At 48.8% G+C, this 13,079-nt stretch overlaps 1 protein-coding gene across 4 annotated transcripts in view; it reads left to right on the top strand.

Annotated features, from left to right (window-relative positions):
• LOC144098769 (uncharacterized) overlaps positions 1–13,079 on the top strand; it is a 413,922-nt gene that overhangs the window by 207,179 nt on the left and 193,664 nt on the right. For all 4 annotated transcript variants that reach the window (XM_077631635.1, XM_077631633.1, XM_077631634.1 and 1 more), the window contains one exon: positions 3,340–3,567. In XM_077631635.1, coding sequence (XP_077487761.1) covers positions 3,340–3,567 — 228 coding nt within the window. The remainder of the gene's footprint in view (positions 1–3,339; positions 3,568–13,079) is intronic.

Genomic DNA, 13,079 nt, shown 5'->3' with positions numbered 1-13,079 from the left:
CGAATGATGTGTACGACGAGCTGAACAGTAGCTAAAGAACAGAGCGCCGACGCCAGCCCATCGATCCTTGGGGAATATAGAAAGGCTGCAAGCCAAAGCAACGCGGCGAGGACAGTGTAACCAGGCTTGCGAAACGGGATGTAGAAACAGATGAAGAGCGAGAAACGCGAAGAAAAGCGAGGAAGAAGAGGAAAATGATGAAGTCGCCGGAGGAACAACAACAACATCCTTTGTTAGTTGTAATTTTCACAATTATTTTTTAACACATAATTAAACTTGATTACCTTAAATAGGTCAATGTTTCACAAATGTTTAACTGTGTAAGGCACCCTGGCCAACCCCCCACTGTGGGTATGTGCCACTCCATCAGAGCACAACAACAACATGCAGTCGAGAGGCGTGTAGGGTGGCTTCAAAGTATAGTGAACTATATTTAGTTGTTTATACTTCAGCGACAGCCTAACAAAGGGAAGGGCGACTGGAATCACAACAAACGGCTCAGGCGGCTCATTTCAAAAGGAAAGCCGAGGAACGACTGCTTTGCAACGGCGCATGCGCTCTGTATTCTTCTCTTCCGTCCTGTCTCTCAGCGCTGTTCAGTCGTTTCCATCAACGTGCACCAGCCAGCCCGACTAAGCCCTCTTGTTGAACGATTTCAAGAACATTTGGGTGCAACTCGAATTTTCAAGCTTATGAAAAGCTTAACACAGATAAACAAAGCTAAACAAGGCCAAACATGCTAGAGCACCGAAGTCGCATCTAGCTTAACCAGATAAATCGGGGGCGATTTCTGAGAACATGAACAGCAGAATTGGGTTACCGACGACTGAGGCATACTAGAATGAGGGCCCGACGCCTCCTCAGGGTTAGCGCCTCGTTCAAATTCGATGTCAGCAACCGTGTCGTCGCCGCCGTAGCGCTCTCGCGTCGACTCGACCGGCCCTGTCAGTGGGCGCCGTAAGCAGCGTGTTAGCGGCGCCGCGTGTGAACCAGTTGTGTGCGGGAGTTGTTCTTATCGACCGCCGACATCTCCGAGGTCCTGTTGTCCTTGTCGGTCTGTGCGCGCGTTGCGGGAGGCGGCCTCCGCGGTGCTCTTGCGTTGCACCGCCGCGCACTGCTGTCTGTCGACCCAGCTGCGCACCGGTCGACCGAGGAACGACGTCCCTGTCGCCTTCAATCGTGGTCGCACTGGCCGCGGACTCTTTCACAGAGGCAGGCTGCAGAAAAGAAACGTGGCTGCATGCGTCTAGCGTGTCCGGCACATGACCCTCGCATTGTTGTCCCGCTGGCACGCTACTATCCGATTTAGAGGGAAGAAAAGGTCACCATAAGATTACCCTTGCGGTAGTGCGAACCTTAGCGACATGTGGGGGAAGGCTGAGGTGTGCTGATGTCAGTCGAAATGTTCAGTATAGTCGGATACAACTCAAGAACGAAGAACGAAGTGGCTTTTCCCCGTCAAAGGACCCCCTTCCAGCCAATGGCGTCGGCCCATTCTCATGACCCTGCTAGCTTTACAATGCAGGGATTGGTAGATAAAGGGGGATAGACTCCTACCTCCATGGTTGGGAATAGTCCCCGTCCCGCATTGTCACGCTATCAGGATCATGAGAATCGGCCGACGCCACTGTCTGGAAGGGCGCCCTATATAGGGGAATAGCCGCTTCGTTCTTGAGTTGCGTCCGAATGCAGTAACCCTGAGCATGTGTGTGGAATGTCTATTGCGTTTGTGCCCCTTCACCCGAATTAGCGCCAAGGGTAAGCCGTTGTGAACGCATTTTGATGAGAATATTGTGGTAACAGTTATGGGGTGTGCAGTTGTCCCGTTCAAGAGGCATTTTGTGAATCGGTTTCAATACTTGGCACTGCGCTACAATTAAACCCGGACGGCGGAGAAGCGAAGACGGGACAGAACCATTCCTCCATCCTTGCTTATAGCGCAGTTTTCTGTCTTGAGGGGCCAACATTGGGTGGTTTGGGGGTAGGTGCGGGAAATGGCCGGGCGACGCCTGGATGTCTCCGAACGTGCGAAATACAGCTTTTGTTGTAAAAAGACAGAAGAAGAAGAGTACAAGAAAAGTGTACTAAATAACAGAGTAAAAAGTCGTGGTCGTGGAGTTCGGTGATGTAAGTGTTTCAAGTGTGCATACAGAAGAATTTAAAGTTTCTCTACAAGAATATTGTCTTGGAGATGAAAGACAAGGAGCTCAATGTAAGTACGGCGCTGCTGCGATGGGCTGAGGAAGTGGAATATAATATGCGTATCAAATCATATCATATCAAATGCTATCAAATGCTGAGCTACACCCTCCAGCATCAATTTAATAAGGAGTCCGAATTGATGTACAGCTTATGCCAAATCTGTTATTTTTTTTCTTTTTTTGTTCAATTTGAAAGTGCTCTGTGTGTACCGCTGCAATGCATCTGTGGGGTGCGTCGGCCTCATCAAGCGTTTCACTGGCTTTTTATCGACGCACCCAACATCGACACGATGTTAAATAAACTTGATTCTGATTCTGATATCATTGCCAGTGGCTCTCCGCTAAGCGCCTCCATGTTAAACTTGTAACATGTTCGCTATAATGTTTATCAGTTTGGTTAAAATCTCTGCTGTTTCATTAGATAGCCATATTCCTTGTGCCTGTCTCCTGGTGATTTTCCTCTTTCTCGACTTACTTACTCCATTCCTATATTTTTGTTCTCTTTTTCTGCTTTCTTTTGCGATCAGGAGAAGAAAACAGTACTGTGGCCTGACTGTTGTGTCCTCTTTCTTATTATGTACATAGGCAAGTGTGCGCATTCTGCAAGTGGTTGTCAGCCTGTTATTCATTTTCCGGTGTCCTACATTATCTTTCGAAATCAAAGAGTAATTCCCTAATTTTTCTACGGCTTTTTACATTGCGAAAACATGGTTGAGGTGCGCGCCCTAAAAACGGATGATTCTGGGAGCCCGTGGATATTTCTATTAGGGAGTAATTACACATTTCTACCATAATGAGCGCCGTAGTACGGCTAGAAATGAAAGCTGCTCAGATGTTTCACAGTTGGAGAAAAGCTAGTCCTACCTCCTGTCTAGGATAATTAATCGCTCTATGAGTTAACCAGGATGGCTAGCAGGTGGTGAGGGGAGGCTGAATTGACCAACAACTCGGGGCGGCAAAGGGTTTCTAGTCCAAGATTGTGGGGCCAATCAAATACGGTATAGCCTTTTGCGCATCATGAATCGCTACAGTCACTTGGCCTTCGGAGCTTTCTGCGCATGCGCTGTAGGCGGCTGACGGCTGAGTTGGGTGAAGACGATGCCAGTACTGATGGTGGCGCTGTGTCGTACCGTTGCAGGCACCTGAAGGCCGAGCTGCAGCGTCTGCGCAAGAGGGGGGCCCTGCGGCCGGGTCTGGACCCGGCGCGCAGCTGCGCCCGCTGCCTGTCGGCGCTGGGGCGCATCCTGAACCGGGGTTCCCCCTGCCCATCGTGCCGCAAGAAGGTGTGCCGCGACTGCCGACTCCCGGAGCCTGGCGCACCCGAGGGATCCGACCAGTGGCTGTGCGTCGTCTGCCACAAGCAGATGTGAGTGCCCCCCCACTCCTTCTTCTGCCCGAACACCCGTTCTCTCCCGTAACCAGCGCGGCTCTTCTTTGAGGAGTCTGACAGCTTGACACGCGAACGAGACCAGAGGATGGTGACGCAGACAAGTCTGACATCGGGACGCGCGAACGAACTGGGCGCGACACGAGCGCAGTGAAGTTTGAGGGCCGAACACGTGAACGAAGGCACAGGCAGACGACGCGGACGACAGTGTTGTGTTCGCGGCGCCCTCCTGCGTCTTCACTAGCTGTTTCGCCTGTCAAACTGCGCTGAATATGCGGTCCTTTCTACCGTGATTTTAGGCATGGGTGGCTCCGTGACCGTCGGCTAAATGGGCGACTGACCGGATCGCGATATACAGGGTGTTTTTTTTCTAACCTTTACAGTTTTCATTTTAAAAACTGCGACATACGTCGGTGCGGTCTGTTGAGCTGGATTGTACATCAAGGCGGAAATTATTTACCTCATATGGATCAATAATTAAATGATTAATTGACATTAACGAATAAACTTTTTGTGTTTTACATTAGGGGGCAAGGATATATTGATAAATTGATAGCCGTCAACATGAAAGGCTAACTGTGCTTTTAAATATTTTTAATCGACAATTTGGTTCGAAATATTGAACGTCTAAAATACGCATTTGAAAGGTGGTTGAGTGTGCTTTCTCCCATCGCAGAATTATAAAATGGCGTCTCTCGCACTTGTAACGCGTCAAATACGGGCCCATTTGCTGTATCTGGTGATATAGGCGAAGTTAACTTTCTTTCGGTGACGGCACCACGCGCAGGGACACCGTTTTATTGGGCAATTTGGAAAAGCTTATTCAGCAATCTTTCAGATGGTACTTGGCAGGAACGGCTTGTCAATGTTTCTATTTTCTTTCGCTCAACAGGTTGTCATTGTACATTTTGCCTTCTGCGGAACTTCTGTCCACGTAGCAGAGTAGACAGGGGAGCCTAAGGATTGGTGGTGGTGGTAGTGGTTTTATTAAAAATAATAGTAAAAAGGAAGGAAAAGATTTTTGCTAGCCCCGGCATCTGCCATCGATACTGAAGCACCTGAGCTGGGGCAGCGGAAATAAAGAACAGCAGGCAGAATGGAAAAATGAAATGAAAGAGGTGAGGGGACAGGAATAGAGGACAGGGGGAGAAGTAATACGTACAAACTATTTACACAATAAGAAATGTGTCCAGGTTGTGCGCGTGATTAGTTCATTTTAGAGGAATTAAATCACACACGCGCACAGCACTGTGTAGGTTACAACTGGAGTGGGGCGTCCAGTTATTAATCGTTCAAGGTAGAACTCGCGGAGCGTTCGGTCACTGCGTGTAACTACCTGACGGAGAACAGACGGGACGTCAAGCCCGTGTGTTCGAGGAATGCACAGAGGCTCACCAAAGTTCGCTCACGAGTGCGCGCACTGCCCTGCGGCCACAATAGCGTCTTGATGGAGTCTGGTAGTATGCCCTGCGCCCTATAGGCCGCGAGCATATCGCGACGAGCATCGGCGAATGCGGAGCAGCGAAGGAGCAGATGTTTAGTGTTTCCACTGCACCGCATCCGTCACACACATCACTCGTCGCGATTCCGTGACGCACCCGTCGTTCCCCGGGCCACACGCAGCCAATGCGCGCCTAATGATTGTGCCGAGTCGTTTTTCAGACACAGGGATCTACGCTCTAAATGCACTTTGGGTGTACACGGAGGCATGCCGCGACTGCGCCAGGCATTTCTCGAGGCTTAATTCCCGATTAGTGTGGAATCGGGAGGCTCTTTTTCTTTTTGCTAGTCGGGCCAGCGAGCGATGTCATTAGCTGCCGTGTGAATAGGGCACTTGGCACAGCGATAGCGCTTGAAACAACAAACACATAAGGAACACTGGATCGCCCGTGCTCCGAACTCGCGTAAGGAGGCAATCTGCGGCAATTATTGCAATTGTTGGCTCTTTGAATGTCCGCTAAGGAGAAATTAAGTTGTCGGACAATGCGGTCACTTCGCTTGTCTACGAAAAATTAGGGTTAGTGCGTTACGGGGACCGTTGCCGCTAATCTACGAAGAGGCAGTGGAGTCGCCGCTGCTCGCTGGTATACTCACGTTGGCAAGGGTACAAAATAGACTTGGAAGGACCTTCGATCACGCTTGCGTCGGGCAGGCAGCGTTTTTGTTCCTTGAAAAACAGCCGACGCACTCGAGGAAAAAAAACCCGCGCAGAAATAGCACGGGCGTTTTTTTTTTTTTTATGCTGTGCCGTGAACTCGGCTTAACTGTGGTAGCGATGCTATTTGACGAACATCCGCTCTGCGAGGACATCTCTTTTCGTCGAGTTTCTTATGCGCCGCCTGACCGGTGCGTATTCCTCGTTGTGCAGGCAGAGCTCAAGCGTGTCCCGGTGTGTAGCTTCCAGTGTATCATGTTCCATTGTAACATAATTTTTTTTTTACCGCTGCATTGCACTGCAAACTGTACAAGGAAGCTGAGGCCTCGTCAGGCGCTACAGACCTTTTGCCTCTTGCAGCTTCCTCTTTCTTGGTTTGAAAGAAATAAAGTCTTTGATTTGACTTGATTTTTATTCATCGCATTCGCGGTCTGTTTGTATACATCAGACGAAAAGTGTTGCGCCGTGAGTAAGCCCTTTCTTAACGCCTAATATTTCCTTTATGATCGTCGGCACGCTTTCACTGGAGTCGATCTGAGTCTTCTGCGTGAACGAAACGAACAAAATAAAAAGAAGGCAAGCTCAAGTGAACCGTCTGCAAGAGACCGTAATCTGCAGCGCAGCCATGCGTGAACAATTAGGCTGCGTTTGCCCGGCCTCCACTTCGCCGCGTTTATCCGGGCATAATGCGGCCGCAGTCTGAGAACAGTTGTCACGCAAATAGGCGGGCTCGCTCCCGAAGTTCGCGGGCCTCGCGACCAGCAGAGACGCGGGCGAAGGAGGGGAGAAGGTGAAAGAGCGATTTTCTTGACAATTAGCGTCCCGCTGCTCAATTACACCGTTATAATTTCATAGCGTCGTAGAGTCGTTGCGATTGCTCAGCGTGCGCCTTGCCGCGGCACGTCTGGTGGTGGAATTACGTAGCCTTGCGTTTTTTTTTTTTTTTTTGCTGCGTTGTAACTCCTTACAAGGCCCGGCAATACGACCGTCGCTACGGGTGCATTTCACGGAAACGGAGCCACTTTATATAGATACCACTTAATCCTTGCGATAGTTTTTTCGATTGCGTGTTTTTTTTTTCATAATCGCATATTTGTCGAAATAGCTGCACTTTTGCTACTGGGGAAGCTCCAATTGCGTTTCTATGGGCAACACTGGGCTTTGGTGACATCCCGAAGAAGTCGCAGGAAATATCAGAATGCGCTTCACTTTAACGCCGTGAACGGATAACAAACAAATTTTTTCGGCTGAAGTAGGCTTCTGAAGGATATGGGCGGTGTGAAGTATGCGTGGCAGAAAATATGTACGATGCTGAAAGAACGCGTGATTTGATCGCACAAATTCCAGCTGTAGCGTGTCTTCCGCGTACGTTATTTGCGTTTTTTTCTTCTTCTTTTTCTGGTCTATATGACAGCGTTCCTTCGTGCCTGAATATGCAAACAGGGTTCGGAATGTTGCCGAACTGACTTCTCGGTCGCTACCAGGAAAGAAAAGAAAGAAAAAAAAAAGCAGTGCACCTTTTCTGGTGCGGGGGCTTTCTTGTCGTTTTTCGGTTTCTTTCTTCTCCATGCGGGATCATTTTTTCCCGGATTCCGTGCGTGAGGACGTCTTCAGCGTCTGCGTAATTACTCTATCTCCGTCTAGTGGTGTCGCCTCTTTCTGTGAAAATTTGATGGAGTCATCTAGTCGATCCGATTTCCTCTTTACGGGGCCTTTTCTTTTTTCATTGTGCCTGCTTTTCTTCCTTTTATTGATTGTGCCCATACTGAGGTGCATGCTGAATTTTTTTTCCCTTTGTAGCCAAAAGTTGGAACTTTAAAGATCCCCAGGTGGTCGAAATTATTCCGGAGCCCTCCACTACGGCACCTCTTTCTTCCTTTCTTCTTTCACTCCCTCCTTTATCCCTTCCCTTACGGCGCGGTTCAGGTATCCAATGATATACGAGACAGATACTTCGCCATTTCCTTTCCCCATAAACCAATTATTATTATTAAGCCAAATGTTGTGTCTCTTTTATTTAAAAGAAAACAATTTGGGAAGCAGATAGGGGCCGCTGGCCGCGTTTTTTGACAACTGGTGGTGCACAGTCTAGATTTAGTCAGGGGTGTAAAGAATTCGGCTTGAGATTTTTAATTGTTTTTGGCTCCCCTTTGTCAATTTACGTTTGTTTTCTTGCATCATCTGTTTTACACATTTTCGCAAGCTTTCTTTTTTATTTCTTTTCCTTAAGGTGAAGTACACCTGTAGGTGTCGCCTCGGAGTTAGCCCTGCCATACCAAACCTGTCCGACTCTATCAATCGTTTGACGATATGATCTTGGCGTTTTTTTAATACCAGGAGAGCAGTTCAAAACAGGACGTCTTTGAGCAAGGTTTGAATTGATTTCCGATAGAGCGGTGGCTCGCCGAATGCGCAAACACGCCATCTGTGGCAGTCCGTGGGAAATTATGGCTTGCAGAGAAAAGCACTGCTTTGAATCGCGCAGGAGTATGAAGGGCGTTGGAGGGAGAAAGGAGGAAGAGCAGCTTGCCCTTGATTGACGTTGTTATGCTTGTAATGGCACACAGGGGCGTCTTTTGCGTGAGCTAGTTAGCGAGATTTCCGGACCCTTAGTTTTGCGAGGCTTTAGTGCGTGACCTATAGTTGCTTATCTTCGTTGTCCGCGTTTCTTTCTTGCTCTTTAACTTGTCAATATGCAATACCAACGGACAACGCAACTGCTGTATTCGACCTTTAACGTGGATCTATTAGGCTGATTGCGTAAGCGTTTGTGCCTTATTTTGTACGCAGCGAATTTCAGTTTCCCAGTTTCATGGAAGCCACATACTAGAGTCCTGTATTTTTATTTTTTAATTGCTTTTTGGGGAAAGGAAATGGCGCAGTATCTGTCTCATATAACGGCGGACACCTGAACCGCGCCGTAAGGGAAGGCATAAAGGGACGAAGAGTCTTTTGATGAGAAGTGGATTCTCCGCTAGTACCCGTCTGTGATCCATCGAATCAAAGTGAACCCAAGCACTCTTCACTCCAAGGAAAACTGTGGTGAAATGGGACTAAATGCAGCACTTAGTCCTCGCGGCGAATGATTTATTCCGCGAGAAGACGGACTCTGGCTCACGCCCACTCTCAGTTTGTCTCTAAGGGAGTAAAGGGAGTAATGGTTGCCCCCCTTTTTTTTGGGACTAAACGTTTATGAAAACGCAGTTATTCCCCGAGGAAACTAACCCACGTAGAGCTCGTAGCCCTTTTTTCTCTATGCAAGTCTGAGGGAGCGGGTACGGAAAATAGGGAAAAGTAATACCAGCGTTGATTGTGCTCTGCGTCTGTCCTGATTCCTGGACAGTGGCGACGATGAACAATTTCACGCCACGAAGAACTCTCGTCCGTCGCCTTTGTGCGCTTGCATTGCAAGAGCTTTCGATCCACTTCCGCTGCGAGCGCTGGTTGCTGCCAAGGTCCCCCACGTCGTCGCAATCAGTCGGAGCCGTTTCACCCGCCGCCTATACGGCGCCCAGTTTGTTTGGCGCCCCCCCCCCCCCTACCTCTCCCTCTCTTTTCTTCGGTTCTTTTGTTTATATGAAACAAAAGGACTTTCCGGCGCTCGTCACGGCCGGCGGTGACGTCGGCTGCCTCTCACTTCTGGGTGGCCCATCGATCCGCGCCACGGAGAGAGTGCAAATGAAGATCTGTGCGAGCCCACCGAATGCTGGAGGACTGAGCGCTATGGAAAGAAGGGTGAAGAACGGAAAGAAAGAATGAAAAAAGAAAAGCTAGCTTGGGCGGTGCACCAGGGAAGCAGGAAGAATTACGCGGAGAATGACAGGGTCGTTTTCGGTGAAGTTCAACCCCCCCCCCTTCCCCCCACCCAACATCCTCATTTGTACACCGTGTTTGCGCGATGAGCACGGGTTGTTAGTATACAGGAGCGCAGTAATTAAACTGAGCGTGAAGCGCGAATGTTGTACGAAGAGGGAAGCGACAGAGAGTTACGAAAGGGAGCAGAGGAATCGAATTAGGCAGGAGGCGAGCTCAGATTGTGTGGCGTCAGAATTAGTTAGGTCAGCTTTACTCGATTCGTGTTAATTTTATTGCGTGACGTTGCGTCGGCCTACGCGTGGTTGCAGAAAGGTAGGTATAGTTATGCGTGGTCTTATGCCGTGTAGGTTTAGGATGGAATAATTTAGGCGACAGAATTACGCGCAACTCCCTGTTAAGGGAGCCACCTGCCTTGCAAACCTCTTGTCTGTGAGAAATTAACGAAGAATAGATGTAAGTGGCCTTTCTTGACATGTTTGATTATTCAAATTGTCCGCGCAGAACGTCAAAGCCGAGCATTATGACACTTCGCTGTGGCTCTGAGATTCATTTGTGAAGTGAACTTATGTCTATAAAGTGTATGGACTCTCTATAGACCAAACCTAGAGAACTCTTAGGCAATGAAAGTCCTGCAGACAGTCTATAGACAGTCTATAGATTTACGGCCGCACATTTTAGTAGACTTGTCTATGAACAGTCTATAGACTATGAATAAACAAAAAGAAATATCTATAGGAAGGCAACAGTGTCTACAAGAAGTCTATAGACTGTCTATAGACCATTTTTGTAAGGACCGTACCGTTAACTGCAAGTGTGACTGTAATGGCATAGTCAGCGTTGACTGTTCAATCCGGCGTACCGCATGTAAATCATTTCGACTCCTAGACAGCCTGACGCTCATAGTGGCTTGTACTTAAAGCTGAGTCGTCTCCTCTGCACTTCCTCGGCCATTGCCAAAAAGGCTAACGCACCAGAGAGGGTGCGCGCTAGGTGACTCCGACGAGAAGCTTGTGAAAAATAGTTCGCTTCACCTTGACTGTTCGTTTTGCGTCTTCTTCGCACAAATGGAGCTGGAATTATGAGTATCAGCTCTGCCACCTCATTCCTCTGAGAAAGGGTCAGAACCCTATAGAAGTTTCCTTCAGGTTGCCGAGTTTTTTCATTCCTCCGAGTGGTCTTTCAGCGATTTTCCACTTGGAGAGTGTTCCCATTTCCGGGGAAACCTAGGGGGAAAAATTTGTCGAAAAGAGAATTTTTTTACGGAATTTCGGGGAATCTTAAGAACCGAAATCCCACATTTTTTAAAATTATCGGCGTTTATTCAAGTTTCCGCATAGGGAAAAAGGGCCCCGAAATCGAGATTTTCGGGTCTTAATTGAGGGCCCCGCCGCGGTGGCTCAGTGGTTAGGGCGCTCGACTACTGATCCGGAGTTCCCGGGTTCGAACCCGACCGCGGCGGCTGCATTTTTATGGAGGAAAAACGCTAAGGCGCCCGTGTGCTGTGCGATGTCAGTGCACGTTAAAGATCCCCAGGTGGTCGAAATTATTCCGGAGCCCTCCACTACGGACCTATTTGTTCCTCTCTTCTTTCACTCTCTCCTTTATCCCTTCCCTTACGGCGCGGTTGAGGTGTCCAACGATATATGAGACAGATACTGCGCCATTTCCTTTCCACCAAAAACCAATTATTATTATTATTATTAATTGAGGGAAGAATCGGTTATAGCTAGAAATACCACTGTGGCCTTTACTTGCTTTACGTGCTCCACAAAGCATTTGCGCAGTAATCGTGCACACCCACTGCCCCAGCGAGAACAATTTCGTTCCCCTTTGTGGGAAAGAGCGTTGCCATTTTCTCTCCTCTTTCTTTTCTCTTTGTTCTCTTCGTTCTTTTCTTGAATAGCGTCCCGCAGTTCTGCGGTCCGCAGCTATAGTGCACCAGATGGCGTAGCGCGCAGTGTTTAGGCTCTCGCGTGCGTGCAAGCCGGGCGGTCTTTTGCGGAGGAAACGAACGCACTGCTTGTGATCGATCGGCCTCAAACGAGCTGCGCGATCGCAAGGGAGATAATGGGGGGTTTGCACGGCGACCGAGAGCTGAAGACGCATCGGCGCTTGCATCTCCGAGGTCTATTCAGCGGGGGGGATGGGCCATGCATTACATATATACGCTCTCGAAGCTCGCTCCGCTTGCAGTCGGTGCAGCCTATGCGGTTCGGGCGGCGCGCCTCGCTTTGCATATCGCACAAAGAAAGTCTCTGCTTTGAGCGAGAAACTCGGTTTCGTCGTTTGCATGAATGTATATGTCGAAACAATGGGCTATAGCGCTGTCGGTTTGTTCTTCAAAGGGTCACTGCACTGAGCAGCGCCTGAGAACGTTCATTAGTGGGCGTGCACATAAGCGGAGACTGGTGGTCCGTTTTAGAACGAGGATGTCGACAGGATTCCTGCCTGGTTACGTTCACAGCGGATTAAAGAAACTTTCCGAAGCAGTGGAACCGTGCGCGCTGGGGTAATAACTATACCTGAATGGGGACTGCTCAAACAAGACTTGTCTAGGAGGGCTACTATAGTGTTCGCTGTGCAAATAGACCCGTTTATTGAGCTCGTGTGGCTTTCTTCTTCCCTTTCAGCTTCAACGATATATATGCCTGTAGTGCATACATGTCGCGACTGTATCGGTCTTCTGCGTGATTGGTGTAGTGCGCGCGGGTTGGCCGGAGGTATATGCTTTGTTCGGAACGACTGTATGGTACTCTCATTATTAACGTGGAAGCATCATAGATGGGTCATCGACATTGAAAGCAGGCGTCGCCTAAAGAGTGGCGGCGTTACAAAACCAGCGATTGATCGAAACGGTCTGACGTCATCAAGGGCAGGAAATTATGAAATGTTAACCAGTAATAGTCAGTACTAGTACTTACAACTGCACCAACTGCAAGGAAATAGAATAGAATTGAAATAGAAATACTATAGAATGGGAATAGACTTATAATGGAATTTGAACAGAATTGCAGTTTTTTCGCATTACTGGCACAAGTGCCCCCGGCAATTCTTTTCTTTCGGAACTGTAGTGGCCGCTTTTTTTTTTTGTATATACCAGTTCTTTCAGTGCAGTGGTTACCATGTCTTGTCGGCCTCGTCTTAGCGTGAGGCTAAAGCAGCTGATCATCCTGTGCCGCAGGTTTTGTTGCACTCCTGTTTGAGTTTCTCCCGCTAGTGTGCTCCTGTGTCTGGAGCTTGTGAGGGGCACTTTTTGTGAGTTTACCTTTGGGAGTGCTGGGCGTGCTGACGCTGATTGCATGCATACATGTATGCGCGGACAGACGCACTCACACGCACGAACTCCTTCGTGGGCCACGCTTCTGGCTAGATTGCATACATGTATAGTTAAGTGCCCGAGAAACAAGCTCAAGTGGCCGGAATCCACGCTCATCGATTGTGCTCGCTTGACGTTTTCTTTGTGAGGCTGTCTCCTACGTGCAGTGCGCAAAGCGCCGCTGTTCGTCGCTAGCGTACTGTT

Source organism: Amblyomma americanum, chromosome 7, assembly GCF_052857255.1.
Source record: "Amblyomma americanum isolate KBUSLIRL-KWMA chromosome 7, ASM5285725v1, whole genome shotgun sequence".
NCBI lineage: Eukaryota > Metazoa > Arthropoda > Arachnida > Ixodida > Ixodidae > Amblyomma > Amblyomma americanum.
Note: the sequence above shows the minus strand (reverse complement) of the source record. Positions and strands in the feature narration are given on the sequence as shown.